Source organism: Haliotis cracherodii, unplaced genomic scaffold, assembly GCF_022045235.1.
Source record: "Haliotis cracherodii isolate W230 unplaced genomic scaffold, xgHalCrac1.p SCAF_7, whole genome shotgun sequence".
NCBI classification, from domain to species: Eukaryota; Metazoa; Mollusca; class Gastropoda; order Lepetellida; family Haliotidae; genus Haliotis; species Haliotis cracherodii.
Window position 1 is genome coordinate 30,259,853 of NW_027266330.1, and position 23,053 is coordinate 30,282,905.

The 23,053-nt window shown below is 39.8% G+C and overlaps 1 protein-coding gene across 1 annotated transcript in view; it reads left to right on the forward strand.

The window, feature by feature from the left end:
- LOC139447235 (cullin-4A-like) overlaps positions 1-19,842 on the forward strand; it is a 36,325-nt gene extending 16,483 nt beyond the window's left edge. Inside the window, exons 11-22 of the mRNA XM_071228492.1 lie at positions 258-386; positions 1,758-1,795; positions 2,167-2,233; positions 3,225-3,335; positions 5,776-5,861; positions 6,699-6,806; positions 9,150-9,263; positions 10,292-10,397; positions 11,960-12,033; positions 12,351-12,449; positions 15,086-15,238; positions 16,530-19,842. Of these exons, the coding sequence (XP_071084593.1) occupies positions 258-386; positions 1,758-1,795; positions 2,167-2,233; positions 3,225-3,335; positions 5,776-5,861; positions 6,699-6,806; positions 9,150-9,263; positions 10,292-10,397; positions 11,960-12,033; positions 12,351-12,449; positions 15,086-15,238; positions 16,530-16,625 (1,181 nt within the window). The 3' untranslated portion in view covers positions 16,626-19,842. The remainder of the gene's footprint in view (positions 1-257; positions 387-1,757; positions 1,796-2,166; positions 2,234-3,224; positions 3,336-5,775; positions 5,862-6,698; positions 6,807-9,149; positions 9,264-10,291; positions 10,398-11,959; positions 12,034-12,350; positions 12,450-15,085; positions 15,239-16,529) is intronic.
- The last annotated feature ends 3,211 nt before the right edge of the window (positions 19,843-23,053 follow it).

Consider the following 23,053-nt stretch of genomic DNA (forward strand, 5'->3'; position numbering starts at 1 on the left):
GCTCATGATATTGATCACTGGATTGTCTGGTCCAGACTTCGATTATTTACAGACCGCCGTCATATAGCTTGAATGCTGCTGAGTGAGGCGTTAAACAATAAACCAACCAAACCAATCTCGAACTAGGTCAATAGCACTGAACCAAAAGAAAAGTATGTGCTGATGAAGTAGTCAACTGTGCTGATGAAGTTGTCAACGCATTTTCTTTGTTTGTCTATACATTACCATTATGATGATTGTTATTATTATTATTTCAGATTTCAAGGATAAAATCGACAACATAATCAGCACATGTTTTGGTCGTAATGACAAATTTATCAATGCAATGAAGGATAGTTTTGAAAACTTTATCAACCAAAGACAGAACAAGCCGGCCGAACTTATAGGTGAGTAACACCCAAGTGTATAGATTGCCTCTATTTGTTATGTGTAATCAAGGAGGCTTTTATATGACACATTCTAAATTAAGTCTTTGTGTTTTTCAAACCCAAGATTTTATGCTTGGTATCTCTGGTGTCTAAGTTAGAATAGGTCTTCAGCAGCTCATGCTTGTCATAAGAGGCATCTAACAGGAACAGGTAGTCTGGCACACAAGTTTGGTTGCTGCATGTCATCATATCCCAATGGCATAGATTGATGCTCGTGGGTAGACCCCATTGGTGAAATCCAACTCTCCAGCTCATTTTTGGCTTGTGAAATAGGTTGATGTTAGGAGAAATTAACTAATGCCTGAACATGTTTCGTAGTCGCCAGGGGGCACGGGTGGCCCAGTCGTCTAAGGCGCCGTGATTGGCTGTGCAGAGTTGTATCCTTTGGGCACGCCAGAAACCTATGATTGTGGGTTCGAATCCCAGTTCGCCCCAATTATGTTTCTAGGTTTGTCAGCACCATACCTGTGCTCGAGGGTTTTACCAAAGTGGTAAACGTCTAAGACCTGCATCACTTCGGGCTTTCCTCCCACATTAAGCTGACACGCCGCGATATGACTGGAATACTGTTAAAAGCGGCGTTAAACCAACTCACTCACTCAATCACTCAATCACTCAATCACTCACTCGTGTTTATCCCTGATGCTCCTGTTGTCAATCAATGGATTGCCTGTCCTGATTTGAATATTTACAGACCGCAATCATATAGCTGAAATATTGCTGAGTGCGGCATAAACAAAACAAAACAAAATACTCTGTGGGGATTAAGGACCCTTGTCAACAGAATCATGATGATCTGCCTGCTGTATGACATGGCTGATTCAGTTGCATCGTTGTTGTTCATGCATCACTGATTTGCCTGGGCCAGATTATCATGTGCTGCTTCTGTAGCTGCTGACTGCAGAGTTAAACTTTCACTACCGTCACCTTCTGTATTACATCTAAGACCTCCTCCGTGGTCTGGTGGTAGAGCGTCTGCCCGGAGAGTGGAAGGTCCGGGTTTCGATCCCAGGCCGCGTCATACCAAAAGACGTTAAAAGATCGTACTTGTTGCTACCCTGTCTGGCGCTTGGCGTTAAGGGGCTAAAACAAGGACTGGTCGGCTCGGAGTCAGTATACTGTGTCTGAGTGGGGTATTCATGTTAAACTGCGGCATGGTTTCTCACTGGGCTAGCACTTTAAATCGGCATCAGTCTGGACTAGTACAAGCAGCCCTACACATACGTGCATGCACGCCGCTATTTAAGTACAATAAACCTGGACATGGCGTAAAATCCCAATTCCACCTCACCTCTTACATCTTAATTTACATATAACTTTTCATTTCAGCAAAATATGTGGACTCCAAGTTACGAGCAGGAAACAAGGTTTGTCCCTTTACCCTAAGTCCTATAACTATAAGCTGAAGTTAGAAATTATCTTCTAATTATCCAGTATCATTGAAAGTAATATGGTCTTTTGTGAGTACTGATTTTGATCCCATGGGGACTCTGTGTTAGAATTGGCCCCCAGCATCCAATGCTGGTTGTAGGTGACAAGTTAAAGAATAGGATTGTCAGGCCAGGTCACTTGCTTGATTGCATCGTACCCCAATGGAGTTGATCGTTGCTTGCAATATTGGTCACTGGATTGTCAGGTCCACACTTGATTATTTACAGGCTGCCGTCAAGTAGGTGGAATAATGCTGATTTCAGCATTAAACAACAAACAGATTTTGATTCTGATATTTTTCCCCCAGGAGGCGACCGAGGAAGAGTTGGAGAGACTTCTAGACAAGATCATGGTGCTCTTTAGGTTCATTCATGGTGAGCTGTTACCCTTGTCAGCAGAGCAGTTTTCTTTGTCGTTAGCGGATATTCTGTAAATTGATTCACTTCAGCTGGACTAATCATGTATGAACGTGTGTATAATAGGGCTGTTACGATTCACTCGCGTATTCAGTGAATCGAACCGTATCCATTCATGAACTGAATTCGTTATTCGTAGTGACTAGAATCGAATATTTATGAATATGCAGTCATGTGCATTTACATACCCTGACCCTTAAAATAACCATAAGAACATATTATATGCATAGATTTCTTCAAAGACAACACTCTTTTATATTTAATTGGGCATATTGTGGTTACTTGTCATTGTCTCATTTCAGGAGATACTAGTACTAGTGCAGTATATAAATGCTTAATAAATTAATAATTAACAAACCATGTTAAATAATTGAATTTGTTGTTGTTTCACTGAATATCATAAATAATACATCAACTCTTGACTTGTTATTGTATTTGTAAATAAATATTCGTATTCGTTATCCTATATTCATGATATGAATCGTATTCACCTCATAGTGTATTCGTTGCAGCCCTAGTGTATAACCCAGCATGGACCATCAAACATACACACACAGTTTCTTACACTGCTGTATCACTCTCTGTCTGCTATGCATGCTGGTATTTGAATGAGATACCTCATAGTGGAAAACTCTCGTGAAGGTCTGGGTTAGAAGTGGTCTTCAGCAACCTTGTGCTTGTTGTAAGAGGCAACTAACGGGATCGGATGCTCAGACTTGCTGACTTGGTTGATGCATGTCATTGTATCCCTGTTGTATAGATCGATTCACATGATGTTAATCACTGGATTGTATGGTCCAGACTGCATTATTTACAGACCGCAGCCTCATAGCTGGAATATTGCTGAGTGCGGTGTTAAACAACAAACAAACAAACAAACAAAACATTCATGTTGTAGAGAGAAAATGCAAAGAAAGCATTGACTTGACATGATGAAACATGTTTTCAGGGAAGGATGTGTTTGAAGCTTTCTACAAGAAGGATCTTGCAAAGCGTCTTCTTGTTGGGAAAAGTGCATCAGTGGATGCGGAGAAGTCCATGTTGTCAAAACTTAAACAAGGTACACATTACAACTTATGTCATGGTTGTCTGTTGGGAAATATTGATAAATCATATGTTGCATGTTATAGAAGCATAATCTTTGTGAGGGGGCTGTCGGGTAGCCTAGTGGTTAACGCATTCGCTCGTCATGCCGAAGACCCGGGTTCGATTCCTGACATGGGTACAATGTGTGAAGCCCATTTCTGGTATCCCCCACCGTGATATTGCTGGAATATTGTTGAAAGCGGCGTAAAACCATACTCACTCACTCACTCATCTTTGTGAGGTCTTTATCAAACCAGTTTGATGAACATGGTGGTTTTTATTGTGATTATTTTAAAAATCGGGATAACCCATTGGGGAGTCTGGGTTCGAAAAGGTCGCCAGCTGCCAAGAGTATTAGTATACCTGGTATCACTAAATAGATCTGATGGTCAGGCTGTGATTTGGTTGATTACGTCTCATCGTTCACTGACGGCGTGGGATGTTTCTCATATATCCATCACCCGTGCTTGTGGGTTTCACCGAAGTGGTAAACGTCGGAGACCTGCATCACTTCGGGCTTTCCTCCCACATTAAGCTGACACGCCGCGATATAACTGGAATACTGTTAAAAGCGGCGTTAAACCAAACTCACTCACTCACTCACTCACTCATATATCCATCACTGGATTGTCTCGTCCATACAGCGTTGAACTTAAACGAAAGCATTATTTGGTGTACAAATACTATTTTATCCTCATCATATGTTTCGATTTGTGCTTTATGAGATCAGACTATGTGTGTGTTGTCTTAAAGTCACATGAAGAAAAGATGTATCCAAATTCCTTTCGAAACTAGAATACAATCGCATCTTATCCTAGTCCTGCTGATATGTGGGGATTCCAGGTTAGAATACGTCCCCAGTACCTTATGCAGAGCAACTCCCCTATGAAGGCCTGGGTTAGAAAAGGTCTTCAGCAACCCATGCTTGTCGTAAGAGGTGATTAACGGGATCAGGAGGTCAGACTCGACTCGCTGACTTGGTCGATGCATTTCATCGTATCCCAATTGCATAAATAAATGTTAATGATGTCAGTCAATGGATTGTCTGGTCCAGAATTGATTATTTACAGACAACTTTCATATTTTACTAAAATATTGAGTGCAGCATTAAACAAACAAGAAACAAATGAACAGAGAGCACAATGGCATGAGTCAACCAGATTGGTGAATTGATTCATCATGCCATCATCATGATCATACCCCAATAGGGTGGACATTGCTCCTAATATCAATCACTGGTTTGTGTGGTCCAGATTTGATTATTTACAGGTTGTGCAATCTGATTGAAATCAGACCTTAGTTCTGGCTACCGCTAAACAAAGATCTGAGGACATCCCATTAGGGGTCACGTTAGAACGACCTTTCATCCGACCAATCAGAGCGTCGCTTACCAGATCTATAAGTGACAGTCGGAATGTGATTTCTAATGATGCAACCACGAGAACTTTAACACGGGGTATTCCGAACGATAGATACGGGTTTAACGACTGAATCCGTACAATCTAGACCATCTATTAGCCATTCCAGAATGTTCTTTAGTTCAGGTTTCAAATTTTTAATCGAGAATTTGTCAAAATATGTTTCGAAGCGTTGTCGCCAATTTGAAATTAGTGCCGTAAAGCACAAGAAAGCTGTCTTCTGATTGGTCATTCCATTGGTCGGTCAAAGTTCGCGCAAGTTCTGTCTGACGTGACCGTAATGGGATGTCCTCAGAACTTTGTTTAGCGGTAGCGAGAGCTAAGATCTGATTTTAATGAGATTGCAGGATGTGTTGATGTAGCTAAAACTTAAGTACTCACGGAAATGAAAAAAACCTGTTTTTCTCAATTTAAAAATCGACACAAAGTGTTACGTAGCTGTAAATACGAAATGACAAAACAACTCGAAAAGTACTAGTCTGGATTTGCTAGTTTGATCTCAGTGAACAACACAAAATGTACTTTACAGGAGGTAATTTGTCGGCACTTTCAACATTCAAAAATAAAATTAAGTCCAAATTGACATAGCAGAAACAGACTATAGGCATTATGCACCTGTTCTCACCTGTCGTCAAGGTGTCATAGGTCACCTTGATCTACTTACACCTGTTTATGCCCTGTTTCACAATAGTCTGTTTTATTCACATTTTTGCACACTTTTACGTGTAAAAAGGCATAAAAACATTTGATACGCTGTATTTGTGCCACGGCTCAATTAGTACTAATTTAGTTGTTTGAATATATACATATTTTGTATATTAACTGCATTTATTTAAGATCTGAGGTCGAAAAAACAGTTTTTTTTCATTTCCGTGAGTACTTTAGTGTTTGCTGAGATGCTACACAACAAACTAGCACCATGGATGTTACTCTAGCCGCTGAGCTGATGGGACTGCAGGTCTGTGTGTGTGATGCATCATTGTTTCTGTTGAGCAGAGTGTGGTGCAGCCTTCACTGGGAAGCTGGAGGGAATGTTTAAAGACATGGAGCTGTCAAAAGAATTGACACTTGCCTTTAAACAAGTAGGAGTCTCAATTAACCTTCCTTAATGGATACTACACTTTATATTGGGAAATTTGTCCGAAAATAGTTCACATATGTTTCATTGTCTTTTAGTAACAGACAACTTATGAGGATAATCATATTATAATAACGAGGAGGTATAATTCAATTTGACTTTTTCTTGCAATATTATGCTGTTTGCATATACCGCTTCACATTTGTTGGGGTTATTCTGAGTGTCCAGGTGGGGTTAAATCAGAGAGGTTGATTGGAGATGTTGGCGTATGAATAGGATACGATTTGGGATGGACACTCTTTATCTTTATCAAAAGTTGAAGAGTATATATCTATTTTATGAAATGCATATTATAGAGATATATAAGATAGCTATGCGATAAATCGCAAATAACAATAAAGAACAAAGCGTCGTATGTTTTGATGACGTCATAAATTGGATGCCCCTCATGGTTTATAATTTGTATGATAAACAACTCCCCCTCCTTATTTATTTCTTAAATTGAATACTAAATTACTTTATAAGGCTTGTACTACAGATATTCTTGCTGTGTTTAGGGTCTGGACAAAGGTTGGCTAAATTGTCCATTTTCCTATGCTCATATATATTGACCACACAATGTGTAATAAAATCAACTGAAAATCATTTTTGGGTTGTTGATATTAAAGATTTTTGCACAGATTGCTTTATTTATTGCCCCTATTCTTACAGTAAGTTTCTCAAAGACTATTACCAACCATCGATATAACCTGGTCTTGTGGCTTATAAGCAAGTCTACTGGTAGGTGCTGTTTTAGCGTATGTGATAGAATTGAAACATGAGTGTTTGTGTCTGTGCACAGTACATGCAGAACCAGGACGCCCCCGGGGGAATCGATCTGACGGTGAACATCCTCACCATGGGCCACTGGCCCACATATCAGCCCATGGAGGTGCACCTACCCTCCGAGGTGAGAGATAGCGACACGACATATCTATAGAGCATCAGGTCTCTGTAACTGTTGAAATCAGCCTTCCTGTTACCCCATTTATAGGGATGTGAAATCTCCGCGGAAACTTGAAAATTTTGTTTTTTAAAACACTTGTCCTCGGAAAAAATCATCTGCGTAAAAATAAAATCAAAGATTAAAAAAAACAGTCTGAAAAATGTTATCGAAAACCAGACAACCGTCGCGAATTGTCCTGTTTTCGATCAGAGCTTTCAGCATCATAGGTTTTTGGACATCATACGTTTTCTATCATGAATAATTGCACTATAACATGGGGTGTGGCGTCACACAGATATGTTAATACTCAGATGATGGCTTGTTTTTAAGATAAAGTTGTCTTTTAGCCTGTAAGGGAATTATATGTTTTACAGTTGTTCATGTGATTGTTGTTCATGCCCCCAGACCCCCCTAGACATTTTCTCTTTTTGGGGGAAAACCAGCTCACATCCCTGTATTTAGTTCCTGCAGGAAGTTGGTACCGTATTTTCTTGAGTATAGTGCGCACCCATGTATAATGCACACCCCCCTCTAGTGGGTTTAATATTTTGGAAAAAAAGATATTTGAATATTATGCGCAGAAAAAATTTACACCGTACCCTTTCAGCGAAGTCCGGCAAACGAGATAAAAAATCGCCAGACATGTTTATTTAACATTTAAATAGTATTTATTGTTCTGCTAGGCATTGTTTTATATCTAGGGATTAGGATTACCTTGTGTATTTTCTCGTAAACTTAGCCGGAAACAGCAATCAGCTGTACACACGTTTTCTTGGAATCAACCGGTGATTCGGTCAAGACACACCCAATGATATAACTTTATAGGATTTTTAATGCAAGGATCGGCAACAATTGTATCTGAAACTATTTGTTTTTATCTGGAATAATATATTCGATTATTTTCTTAATTATATGCAGCCTTTACTAAACATATTTAAAATAATAATAACCCTAAGCGAAGCAGCTGATCGCTATTCCCGGGTATTATTTTTTACATGGAACCAGTCTGACCAGTCACCGTCAAGGCTCACGCGCACGTGATCTCGTGATCGCGTTATCGCGAGAATTTCAAAGAAAAACGTCAAACAAAAACAAATATGACTTTTAACGAGTCAAAGTATGTCATTTATGATATATGTATCCATTCTCTGTCAACTAAAGTTCGTTTCAAGGCGTCAATAGCGGTATTCTGACCGTGGTTGCTGTTAATAACGGTGAGTTGTGCGATCTTCCGATTGCTTCACACACGATTTCGCCGAAATTAATAAAAATAATATTGTAAGGAATTTTGAATAAAATTAATGAAATAAGTTATAAACATAAGTCAAGATATACAAAGAACACTTTTTATAGCCAGACAGTGTAATTACATGAATATGTTGCGTACTTCAGTATGGATTTGTTGACATGGTATTTCCGGTGTTTCGTGCTCACGGTAATGTCTTTAAATGGGGGAAAGAAACATCCAAACTTATAAATCGTGTATAATGCGCACCCCCTTCTACACAGCTGTGTTTTTTCTAAAAAAAAGTGTGCACTACGCTCAAGAAAATATATAGGATTCTGGTGTCCCCCTCGGTGATATTGCTGGAATATTGCTAAAAGCAGAGTAAAGCCATACTCACTCACTCAATCAAAAGTTGTTTGATCAGCATTTAAGGCCAGCAACCTTTTGCCCTATTTTGACTTGTACCATATATTCCCATATTTGTTCAGGTGAACAATTGACTTATCTTTGCTTGTGTTTGTGATGGGTGCCACTGGTAGGCCAGGATGATCACTATTTGATAGTTATTCAACACATTATATAGTCGGTATCGTACAATGTACAGTAAACTATGGTTATAAGGAACTCAAAGGGACCACTTATTTGAGTTCGTTATAACTGTAGTTCATTAAAGCATATATACACATATATATAGCAAATGCCCGGGATCAAAATACAGTATGTTACATCCGTCAGTTTGTTATAAGCTTGGTCATTATAAACGTAGTTCACTGTATTACAACCTCTGATGAAAATGATTTTGTCACTTTTTTCATATGCTCTCTTTCAACTTTTTTGAATAATGAGGGTAGACCTTGTTTGATAGGCATTACTTAGAAGTTGACGGATTACAAAGTAGACACAATTTATGGATAAAGTTGTGTCTACTTTGTCATGGTGATCTTATCTTTTTAACTTTGAGGACTTCCACTTCTGTAATCACTGTGACAAATTGACATCTTTCATTGCGGCTGGATACAGTACTCTTTGATTATTTATATGGCTCAGAAACAAGTAGCAATATGTTCTTTCCTTTACAGATGATTCAGTTCCAAGAAGTGTTCAAAACATTTTACCTCGGCAAGCACAGTGGTCGTAAACTGCAGTGGCAGCCCACCCTAGGGCATTGTGTTCTCAAGGCTACATTTGCTGGGGTAAGTATTTCATGGCTTGGGGGGGCAGTCGGGTAGCCTAGTGGTTTAAGCCTTCGCTCGTCACGCCGAAGACACGGGTTCAAATCCCGACATGGGTACAATGTGTGAAGCCCATTTCTGGTGTCCCCTGCCAATGATATTGCTGGAATATTGCTCGGGGCAATCTTTGAGATTTTTAGGTGTGTTTGTTGGACTGATTTTACATAACAAGTGTTAGACTCCTTCTCATCCTCACCGCCTCTGTGGTCTAGTGGATAGAGGGTCTGCCTGAAGAGTGGAAGGTTCGATCCCCGACGAGTCATACCAAAAGACGATGGTACTTGTTACCCTGCCTGGTGCTTGACATTATGGGGATAAGACGAGGAATGGTTGGCTCGTAGTCAGTCTGCTGTGTCTGAATGGGGTATTCATGTTAAACTTTCAACATGATATCTCAGTGAGCTAGCACTATAAAACGGGCATTAGTCTGAACTAGTACAAGCATTCACACACACACATACTTGCATACTTGTCCCTATATAGTGCAATAATCTTGAACGCAATTCAACTGGGGAATATTTGAACACAGTGATTAGATGAATTCAGTATCAGCCCTACCTATTACTGGTGATCGAACCCCGTGAAGATTCCGGGGTAGAATAGGTCTTCAGCAACCCATGCTTGCCGTAAAAGGTGACTAGGCTTGCCGTAAAAGGCGACTAACGGGATCAGGTGGTCAGGCTCGCTGACTTGGTTGATGCATGTCATCGATCCCAATAGCGTGGATCGATGCTCATCATATCAATCACTGGATTGTCTGGTCCAGACATGATTATTTACAGACCGCCATCATACAGCTGGAATATTGCTGAGTGCGGCGTTAAACAACAAACCAACCAACTGGTGACCGAGGAGTTGTAGGGTAGCTGGAATATTGCCGGAGTATTGCTTCTCATATTACTTTAATGTTTCTATAATGTTGCTGGAGTATTGCTGGAATATTGAATATTGCTGGGTGTTGAACCCTCAACCTCCACGTTGTCTTGCAGGTGAAGAAAGAGCTCCAGGTATCCCTCTTCCAGTCTCTGTGTCTTCTACTCTTCAATGAAGGAGATGACTACACATACAGCGAAATCAAGACAGCCACAGCTATCAGTACGTAACGATCATCACACTCATTCTTCATCTTCAGTTGGCATTCTCGAAGTTGATTACAAACAATGATATTGATGACAACTTCTAACTAAACTATTGTTTGTAAGATAAAGTTGGGGTACCTGCTCACAAATATTGCAATTACCGTATTCGACGTAATAAGCGCCCCACTCTAATAAGCGCCCATGGCGATATTTGCTTATGTATTGGCAAGTGAACATTCCCAATTAGTATCCCTTCCGATTGCTCAATGTACACAAGACTTATTTATTTGCGTATAATACGCACTCGTGTGTTATATGCACCCTTAATTACGGGCAATTAAATTCTGGAAAATATATCTGTCACATATAAACATTTCAGACTGTCAGCATAAACCATGAAATTTCCGATCTTTCAACTTTTTTTTATTCACCAAAATAGTACTCTAATAAGAGGCCCCTATTTCTAATTTTGAGAGCGTCCTGGGTGCTTATTACGTCGAATACGGTATAAGGAATGCGTTTATCAGTTTGCAATGAGAGACAGTGTTAGGCAGCCTAGATGTTTCGATCAACCTAAAGTTTAGAGGTAAGAGGTGTTATAGGTATAACATGATTTGAAATACTGATGAATACGTATCACTGTTTGCTTAGAAAATACTGGTATATTGCGTTTTTCAGAGTCATGCATATTTTCATCTTGTTGGTAAAGTTTACAAAATTGATAAGTCAAATTAGAATTATGAAATTCAGAAATTAGCAACTGATTCCTGTGATCGAAAAAGCAAAACTATTGTGTCTATTACGAATGTGTTCTGACCATAGCAACATCCAACAAAATAGCGGATGACTACAAAGTTGTAAACAATATGCGGAGGAAGTACATTATGTTGATCCGGACATAAATAAACACCACTGTGTGTCCACCGTGACTCTTTTGTGAAATGAGCAGGGGGAACCATGAATCTAATGATGCAAATACGTGTACATCATCTAACGAAAATGAAGTTAAGTGCAAGTTTTCACAAGGTTCCTTTGCGAAGTACCGATGAAAGAACCCATACAATTTTTTGTGGTATGTATCGCAATACATGGATACTTTCTGCATCAAGTTGCAATACGGAAGGCACTGGTTCTATTCCTCACACCCAGTGATTCCAGGTTAGAATTGGTCCCCAGCAACTTATCTTGGCCGTAAGATGCAACCAAATGGATCGGGGATCAGGCTTGATGCCTTGGTTGTTTGTATACCTTCGTACCCCGATGGCATGGATCATTGCTCACAATATCGGTCACTGAATTGTCTGATCCAGACTACAGGGGTATTATTTACAGGCTGCTGTCGTATAGCTTGAATATTGCTAAGTGTTGTTTAACAACAGACACACATGGTGATGGCATTGCTGGAATATTGCTGAATGTGGTGTGAGCCTTATTTACCCACAAGGTGATATGCACATTAAGCATTTACATTCAGTGTGATCTAGTCTTTTTTGTGGATTTCCTCTCTTTGAAACCCGATGAGTACTGTGCAACAGAGTCCAGACAGTGATAACTAATTAACACAATGACTTCTTACAGCGGACAGTGAGTTGCGTCGCACTCTGCAGTCTCTGGCTTGTGGCAAGGCTAGAGTTCTCATCAAGGCCCCAAAGGTAAGGTTTAATGAAAGTAAGGACCGTTGTGATTAGAGGATCAGATTGTAAATTCCTGCACTTTCTAGGAGTGGCAAGTGCTGTCAAAATCAGTTTCCACTGTTTGATAGTAACCGTGTCAAGCAGTAGTTATTCAGTTAGCAAGTATATTAGGGTTGATGTGTGGCTATTGAAAAAGCTACAAATCATTTCCATACTTTTGCAAATCTTAACACTATTGTGATGATAGCATCTTTCTGATTTCATACCAGTGTTCTTAAGATAGATGTTGCTTGTATTATCCTGTTTCCATGGTAACATTTCTTGTTGGTTTTCAGGGGAAGGAAGTGGAAGATGATGACAAGTTTTCTTTCTGCAATGACTTCAAACACAAGTTGTACAGAATCAAGATTAACCAGATACAGATGAAGGAAACGGTTTGTAGTAGCCGTGAATCATGTAGCTGGAAGTTTGTTTGTTGTTAAGCGCTACACTCAGCAGCATTCCAGCTTCATGACGGCAGTCTGTAAATAATCTGGACAAGACCATCCAGTGATTGACATCATGAGCATCAATTATTGTGATGCAATGACATGCATCAACCAAGTTAGTGAGCCTGTGACATACACTCTTGGGATTCTGTATCCAACTAGACCCGTGAAGATTCCGGGGTAGAATAGGTCTTCAGCAACCCATGCTTGCCGTAAAAGGTGACTGTGCTTGTCGTGAAAGGCGACTAACGGGATCAGGTGGTCAGGCTCGCTGACTTGGTTGATGCATGTCATCGATCCCAATTGCGCGGATCAATGCTCATGATATTCATCACTGGATTGTCTGGTCCAGACTCGATTATTTACAGACTGCCGTCATATAGCTGGAATATTGCTGATTGTTAAACAACAAACCAACCAACTAACTGTATCCAAATAGGTCCCCAGAAACCCATGCTTCGTCGGAAAAGCAGCGTTAGAAACTAACAGTTTCATTCCACTGTTCCTTATATTATAATGATTACATATCGCAAAACCCCTTAAAATGGCAAATTTCTACTAGTCATGATACCTTAACTATTGGGCAGTTTGGCAAGGACTATAGGACTAGTGCCAATTTCTAATGCTGAAAAGCCATCGCTTAAGGATGGGTGGTTGCAGTTTGTGAGCTGGCTGATTCTGTCGTCTCACATGAATGGCAATGATTGTTGCTGATGCTATCAACCACTTGTTTGCCTGCCCATACGTAATTATTTACAGCGCCATGAGAAAGCTGGAGTATTGCCGACCGGCGTACTACTTGCCCACAGTTGCAGTTATGACATGGTTCGATATTAGTATCGAAGCAAACATCAATGAGGCCAGAACCATGTCTAAGTTTGTCATCTTCCCGAGGCAAGAGAGTTAAGTTTAAAAGTCCAGTTTCCACCCTTGCCGAACTAGGCTGGAATTACTGGGCTCGATCGTAGCGCCACCAGTGGCTATTACCAGTTATGTCCCTTCTGAGCCTCTCCTATGGACCAATCAGATTCCACCTCACGTTTCACTTGTGTTTGTTTCAAACAAAATGGTGGCGCCAAGTCGATCTGATCGATAATCAAGATCTATATTGTGATAAAACTGGTCTTACATCGCGAAATGCATCAAATCACGTGAGCACCTTGATTAAAAACATGAAAAGATTTGGAAAATATTGGCTGACAACGAATTGGCGGTGCACATGCTTTGCAAATCCTGCAATCGACCGAAATCTGCACGTCAGTTTACGAACCGGATTTCGATTTCGATGCACGGTTTTGACTGGACTATGCATAGACTTGTTAGTCCAGCCAAAATGGACTCCATAATACCAGCCTAGTTCGGCAAGGGTGGAAACTGGATTTTTATAGTCAGTTAACTCTCTTGCCTTGGGAAGATGAAGTTTGTACACTATGAGTAATGATATACAGTTTGTTCATGTATTCAGTGGCTGCATTTGCTGGATTCAGAGTTATAATTGGTGCCTAGCAACCTATGCTGGTAGTGAGGGGTGAACAATGGATCGGGTGGTCAAACTCGTTGACTTTGTTGATTGTGATTGAACCAGATGGCGTGATTCGTTGCTCACAGTATCAATCACAGGATTGTTTGGTCCAAACTTGATTTTTTTCCAGGCTGCCTTCATATAGCTGGAATATTCAACAACAAAAAAGAAACAAACACAGTCACTGGATTGTCTGGTCCAGATTTTATTTTAAGAGGCTGATATTGTTTGTTTGAATGTTACTTATCACAATGGCAAGGTTTTATTTTGACTTACAAAAGTGGGGACCATGGGGTACACCCAATAATTATTTTAGATGGTCCTGTAAAGTAATGAAGTGGTGTAGTGTACATTTTGATAATTACTTTAAACCCTGGAATGAGTCTATGATCATGTGGACAGTGGTCATGATTGATGGGTGAAATCACAGACACCCATGACTGCTCCAATCTTATTAAAATCAGACCTCAGTTCTCGCTACCGCTAAACAAAGATCTGAGGACATCCCATCCCGACCAATCAAAGCATCGCTTACCAGATTATGAAAGTGACAGTCGGAATGTGATTTCTAATCATGCCACCATGATAGTTATGGGCTTAACAACTGAATCCATACAGACCATCTATTAGCCATTCCAGAATCTTCTTTTTGTTCAGGTTTCCAATTCGTATTCGAGAATTTGTCAAAATATGTATCGAAGCGTAGTCACCAATTTGAAATTAGTGCTGTAAAGCAAGAGAAAGCTGCCTTCTGATTGGTCATTCCAATGGTCGGTCAAAGTTCGCGCAAGGTCGGTCTGACATGACCCGTAATGGGATGTCCTCAGATCTTTGTTTAGCTGTAGCAAGAACTAAGATCTGATTTTAATGAGATTGTGACTGCTCTTGATGCCCTGTAAGTAAAATGAATATTTTTGTGCATCCTTTGGGACACAGTATATTTCTTTTTCTGAGTCCTGTCTCGACATTTGTTGCACATGTGTAAAACCCCGCAAGGATACTACAACGTTGAGCAACGTTCACTCCAAGTTCATCACTATTTGTTTTCCTATGTTACTAGCAAGAGGAAAACACCAGCACAACAGAACGAGTGTTCCAGGACCGACAGTACCAAGTAGACGCTGCCATTGTCCGCATCATGAAGACACGCAAGACTCTCAGTCATAACCTCCTCATTGCGGAGCTCTACAACCAGCTCAAATTCCCAGTCAAGGTGAGCGAGATATATCACATAGTCATCCACGGCAGTTATGTGGGTTAGCCAGGGGGAACAGGGGGTCCAGTTGTTCGAGGTGTAGCGTTGTCGCTGTGCAGTGTTGTGTCTCTTAGGTGTTCGCAAAAACTAACCATCATGGATGCAAACCCATTTGGCCTGATTATGTTTCCAGGTTTGTTAGCGCCATACCCATGTCTGTGGATTTTACCAAAGTGGTAAACGTATGATAGACATAGAATAGAAGATGAAGATCTTTTTATGATAAGGATGGTCAGACTGTCTTGTGGAAAATATTTAATATTGCATAATATTTACTTTAAGATTGTGAAATTGTTGGAAACTGTTGTTTTGTAGTCCTTTTTTTAGCAATTTCTTTGTGGACTCTCTGTTACTGTCTTGCGTAGTTTTCCCATTAAGGGGCTAAAACAAGGACTGGTTGGCTCGGAGTCAGTATACAGTGTCTACATAGGGTATCCATTTAGGGGCTGAAACAAGGACTGGTCAGCTTGGAGTCAATATACAGTGTCTACATAGGGTATCCATTTAGGGGCTAAAACAAGGACTGGTCAGCTTAGAGTCAGTATACAGTGTCTACATAGGGTATCCATTTAGGGGCTAAAACAAGGACTGGTCAGCTTAGAGTCAGTATACAGTGTCTACATAGGGTATCCATTTAGGGGCTAAAACAAGGACTGGTCGGATTGGAGTCAGTATACAGTGTCTACGCAGGGTATCCATTTTGTCATAGTATCTAATTCAGCTTGCACTGTAAAACCAGCTTTTGTCTTGACTAGTACAAGCAGCCACACATATGCATGCTGCTATATAAGTGCAATAACCTTGAATGCTATGTCAAACTCTTTTTCACCTCACCTCACATAGTTTCCATAGATGCTGTAAAGTATAGTCTCCCCTGCCATGAAACAATGGAATTTTGCCCAAAACACAAAAAACAATACTTGTCCACTCCTTCACTTTTTGTTGATGCTTAGGCTAAAAAAAATAAGTCTTGGCTCTCAGCCACCGCTGGCATCATCATAAAGCCTGCCGTTTTTATTTCCATATTAAAAAAAAAAATTAAAATCATAATACCTAAAAACAACGTGATCCAAAATAGCCAGAGTTAATTCCCTTTACTGCTCATCTCGTGTTATGGTCATGGCGGAAATAGGAGTTTTGAACAACAAAAAATCCACTGCCCGCCACACTATATTTTTAAAAGCCGTTGCCTGAGAAATTCTTTTAATTTTGTAAGCCTTAAATATGATAATCCTGATGAATGTTTCAGTCACCTGACCTGAAGAAAAGAATCGAGAGCCTTATTGACCGTGACTACATGGAGAGAGACAAGGATAACCCCACGAACTACCACTATATGGCCTAATACCTCCAGCTGTGGGGCAGTTCCACTGACCTTCATCAGTGCTACCGAGTCTTGTGCTAGGGGTTTCATCCCCACAGACAACTATGAATGAATACTGAGTGTGTTAATGTAGATCATTTCAGACAGTACTTCGAATTTATATGCAGGTTACTGTTTGTAGACCATATCAAGTGTTGTGGAGGACAGAGGAATAGACATCACGACGTTTGTCAAAATCGCCCATTATTCACCAGTACGGTGAAATCATTATTCAAAGTACTTCTATTTCAGTATGAGGTGTGGCATTGGTATAATTATACAATACAAACTGCAAGCTCTACCCTGCATATATATGTTACACCTTTCTCGAGATGATCTATGTCCAACTGGGTCTACCATCCGACCACGAGGCATGACTGTGATTTGCCAAGGGAGATAACCGGGACGGGAATGCGTGAACTATCCCGTGTACGTGAGGCAGACTTCTGTTTACTATTATGTTTTGTGTACTTTGGTTTGAAATATTTACAAGTATGGGTGAAGATTATGAAGCTGTAAATAACTTAAAAATGCTTTGTACTACTGCAAATGTGTATTTTTGGATTTGAAACAGACAGGATTTCTGTGACTGTTTATTTTCATGTGAAGAGTGACCGTGAAGGGTGCGAGAGTCTGTATTTAAAAAAACTGTGATGAAAAAAAGCATTACAAGTTTCGACATTTGCAGGCTGCTTCTAAGAAATTGTCCATTTCCATATAACATTAGTTCACTAGTTCTAGCCCATCATCTTGATGACTTAAACAATGCTTTCATCTCAAACAAACCTGTCCATGCATTGCTTGTAAAGAACACCACAGGTTCTGTACGTCATGTTCAGCTGAGAGAAATGATTATATTTTGTGCAGTGAGAGCTGCCCTGCTTAAACACATCTCTCTATATTTTTCCTCCCTGATGAACAATTATCCGTCAACATGTTTGTGTGACAAGAAAAAACTCATCACCGTTCATTGTCATCATTAACAAGAATCAATGTTTATATTCTAGTTCTTAGACAGATACCTGAAGTCCTGTGAATGAAGACGGGTTCGTTGGTTCAGCAGCTTCCTTGGACAGTTGTGTTGACGCTATGACCACATGTTTCTGACCCTGTCACATTTTATAGTGTGTGTTTCTTCTGGATTATCTGCTCTTGTCCTTAAAGATTTGACAGAGGGATGGAATTATGTGGAGTCAAGGTCATAGCCATTAAGGGTTTAAGGAGCTGACCATTTGCTATTCTCAAGGGCTTGAGATTTGATTTCTTCATATTTTGTTCCTGAAAAAAATATCTTCAGATGTCCTTAAAAAAAATTGTACATTGGACAGACTGGATATACTGAAATGGAAAATTGTGTTTTGAAGCAATTGAAATAATCTCTCCCCAAATCCCCGGCCTTCAAAATAGTAAATGGTGTGTCCCTTAGAAGGTCAGTTCACTTCGTCACTATGATCATTTCATCTTCACCTGATGCTGGATTATTAATACATTAAGACATGGATTCAAAGACTATCTTTACTTCATAATGATAAGTCTGTCACGTAAATTTTTGAAAAAAATTGTAATGGATGTACCTTGAATCCAGAAATAGTTTGTAATTCTCGGTTGGAACTGTTGGTCTGGTATGTTTACTCCAGCTTGATGTAATGTAAATATGGTACAATTATATGGACATGGCTTGATTAATGACTCGAGTTCTACAATCCTGTGTGAAGACAAGGGCAGGTAACTCTGCATATTTACCCCACCCTGATTCTGTGTAAATATTTGATGTAGTATGAAATGAGAATGTTTAGTGATGGATGGAAGATTTGGCACATCATATATAAGTGCTGTGTGTGAGAGATGTGTAGATTGTGTGTAAGAATGATAGTCAGTTCAACTTTTTCAAAACATTTTGTTGTCTTAGGCACAAAAATCCTTCCGTTCACAAGGCTGAATCTACACAGGGTTCTGGGTTTTGGAGGTGAAAATGGAAAGACGATCGAAACAAAATGACTTAGGTGGAATAATTTTCAAAATAATATAATTTTAAAAAAGTCAATAACGTAAGAATGCAAAGATGATATTGCTTAAGGGAGTACTGGGGTTGAGGTAGCCAGTGGTCTTCGTATTGCAGTTCAGTGAGCAGAGTTGCATCCCTTTTCAGGATCCATGGGTTGTGGGTTTGAATCCATTCCGTACATGATCCTTGGTTTGTCTGCACCATACCCTTGCTGGTAGATTTCACCAAAGTGGTAAACTCCTGAGATTCTTTCTTCATCCGTGCATCAACTAACACCATGATATGACAAAATACTCACATGATGCAGTGTTCTTCTCAGCATCAGACTTGAATCAAAGATATCTCGGTTGTTATAACTGAAGACCTATGCACTTTGCATCTTCGATCTTACAAGATCTTCTTCAGTGTATTATACCCAGGACCCATTTGCTACCAAAGCTTTGTATTTAGCCCAATCCAAGTAGCACAACGCTGAAAAGTAACCCTCAGACATGTACTTACAGAAGCCTTTCAGGGCCATTGGTTTTTTTCTTGAAATTTCAAGTTATGATCTTAAAATTTGAATCTTATCTTGAAATTTCCATATAATAATCTTGAATTTTCAACTTAGTTTGTCGCTTGAAATTTCAAGAAAAAAATAAACAATCAAATGGCCCCAAAAGGCTTTTGTATGTATGTCATTAGTGAAACACTGTGCTAAATTACTGATACGCAGATGGTGATGTCACTTCAGAAAGAGTTTTGGTGGCAAATGGGTCCAGAGTATTTATAACAGAATGGCAATATAGCAATATAGCCCACTGGATATTCAAGGATGGTTCCTATTTTAGATCAGTTTGATTTAATTGTTATTCTGATTAGTTCGGGCGTTCGCATTTCAGTTACATTTCAAAAACAGGTTATTTTGTTGCATAGTATAGCAGAAGAAGGGATGTTTCAACAAGAATTATAGCATGTGCTGCAATGTAATAGACGAGAACTGACAAGTTATAGGACATGAACATTTTTGGGGATTATTTTAATATGAACATAGAAGCTCAACCCAAACCCTGTGATGATCTTGTCCATTTTTTTCTAATTTTTTTTAAAATATTTTTTTCCCCTGTAAGTTGTGTACGGACAAGCAGCACAACTTGTCAACATGAGACTTGTACAGTCCCACTGCATTATTTATAAATAAATAATGTTCCCTTACATTGCTTCCTGTTGTTTTCTATGAAGGCCTCATCAAGTTGGTGGCTGCTGGTGGTATATGTTGCCTTTAAGAAATTCCAGAAATAACAATGTAATGGCCTTCAACAGTACTCAGTGGTCTAGTGGAAGGAACATCTGCCTGGAGAGTGGAAAGTCTATGGTTCGACCCCTGGACATGTCATGCCAAAAGGAGGTACTACATGTTACCCTGCCTGGTGCTCGGCATTAATGGGATAAAACAAGTACTGGTCGGCTTGGAGTCCGTATACAGTATCCATGTTAAACTGCAAAATGGTATCTCACTATGAAACCAGCGTTAGCCCATCTTCCTAAGGCAAGAGAGTTAACTGACTTTAAAAGTCCAGTTTCCACCCTTGCCGAACTAGGCTGGAATTATTAGGCTCGATCGTAGTGCCACCAGTGGCTAATACCAGTTATGTCCCTTCTAAGCCTCTACTATGGACCAATCAGATTCCACCGTTTGTATCACTTGTGTTTGCTTCACACATGGTGGCGCTCAGTCAGGACGATCTGATCGAAAATCAAGATCTATACTTTGATAAAACGGGTCTTACATCATGAAATGCATCAAATCACGTGAGCACCTTGATTAAAGACATGAAAAATTTGGAAAATATCTGCTGACAAGTTGGCAGTGCACATGCTTCGCAAATCCTGCAATCGATCGAAATCTACACGACAGTATACGAGCCGGATTTCGATTTCGGTGCCAACTTTGATTGGACTATGCATAGACTTGTTAGTCCAGCCAAAATGTAACTCCATAATTCCTGCTTAGTTCGGCAAGGGTGGAAACTGGACTTTTATATAGTCCATTAACACTCTTGCCTCGGGAAGATGGCATTAGCCTGGATATGTACAAGCAGCCACATACACAATACACACGCATCCACATCGCTTTAGGAGAGAAATATTGAATGTAATGTAAACCCTATTTCACCTAACCTATAACATTACTATCTTGATCAACCAGTTACCGTCTTTTAAAACTCATCTATGACATCATTCTATTGTTTGAACGTTCAATATTTTTTCAGGAATGGACAGTTGTTTGTCAATTGTACATTATCTTGAACCAACATTCAATTAATTTACACTTGGAATAGAGGAACTAACTTGCATCGTTAGACAAGTGAATGATTATTAATTTTGTAGGAAAATATGTGTCGCCAGCGGGGTTCGAACCCACATCGTTTGATTTGACATCTAATTGTCGACAGTGTGAAATGAACTAATATTTTCAAATATTTGCATCCTTAAACTCTAAAACAAATATGTACATAACCATCTGTTACAGCAGGGTACCTACAACAATGTTTATACTTGAAGAAGTTAGGTCAACCGTTAACCCCCAAGAAAAATATTTGGGTAAACATATACACTGTTTCAGGGCTCTACATTTCCTAAAATCCCCATTGGAATGTTTTAAAAACGTGCACATAATTGACACAAAAATGGTTTTATGAAATTATGAAGAGCCGTGTACAATGCATTGTAAACATAAGCTTGCGACAGAGCTTGGTGACGTGCAACAACAGCAGAAAACGTATTCCTTGTGCATCACGCAAGGGTGACTCACACAGTACAAATACAGTCTAAAGAGTCCTGTTTTATTTTTCAAGTATTTTGCACAAGAGAATGTCTTGTCCAAGTGTAAACGTAGGGATGTGTTTTAAGCAGGAAAACATCCTCATAACTCTTCATTTCTTGAGGGAATAACAGGGCCTCGGCCCCTGCTCCATTATTACTAAAGAATGGAGAGTTACCATGGTTACTCGGACATTCCCCTCCACGTAACTAATATTTATATTAATAAACAAATTCACAGACGAGGCCGAAGATCATTTGAGAGTAGTGGGAGAATAACTTCAGACAGTTTATAATTGTGAGATCTAGCTTGTTCTTAAAGGCCTGGATCAAGTTTTCTAGAAAGTCATGAGGGAGAATGGCTTGAGTCAGTTTACCCAGGGCCGACACCATTGGTCTTGGTCAGACTGGTCTGCAATGATTTTGTGCTCTTTTTTGCAATATACTGTATTGGACGTAATAAGCGCCCAGGGCGCTCTCAAAATTAGAAATAGGGGACTCTTATTGGAATATTATTTTGGTGAAAAAAAAACAGTTGAAAGTTCGTAAATTTCGTGGTTTATGCTGACAACCTGAAATGTTTATATACGACGTATATATTTTTCCAGGATTTAATTGCCCATAATTAAGGGTGCATATAACAAACCAGTGCGTATTATACACGAATAAATAAGTCTTGTGTACATTGATCGGAGGGGTGCTAATTGAGATTGTTCACTAACCAATATATTAGCAAATATCGCTGTGGGCGCTTATTACGTCGAATAGGGTAATACTTTGTGATCCTTAATAAATAATAATAATAATAAGTGCATTTATAATGCGCCAGATTCCATTCACCAAGTGGATGCTCATAGCGCTACACTATTATAACCCCGGTCAATGGATCAGTGAGCACTCGATTTTCATGCTCAACTCCCTGGGGAGTATACAACCCAAGCTGCCTGTGAGGCGCTAGAAGGTTAACAGCCACATTACCATCTCATCCTACTGGGTACCTACTCACTGCTGGGTGAACAGAGGCACGTTTCGAACAAAGTCACTTGCCTAGGGAGACACCACATGTGGTATATTTGCTTCAGTGTGGGGCAGGACCGAAGCCCTAGAAACTCTCAGGAGTCAAGCTGCTGAACGCGGATAATGATGATAATATAATGTGTTAGGCGCATATCATACCAATTGGAGAGACAGAGGCCTTATGTTGGCCAATGTTGCCCTTAAACTACAGTAATAAAAAAGGTCAACAACCACCTGATTTGTTCTCATAATACTACTTAGCATTACCTAATGGGCCAAAATAGTTGTCTTCAGTCAAAGGTGTGGACCTTAACAAATGGTGAGTAGTACACTACAGTTAATATGTCAGATTCATTATACTAATGTGAACTGACCGCCTCTGTGGTCCGGCTGGAGAGCGGCAGGAAGCCCGGGATTTGATCCCCGGCTGAGTCACACCTAGACTTCAAAAGATGGTACTTGTTGTTACCCTGTCTGCCGCTCAGCATTAAGGGGTTAAAAACCAAGGGCTGGTTGGCTCAGTCAGTATACTTTGTCTGAGTGGGGTATTCATGTTAAAATAGGGCATGGTATCTCAGTGGCTAGC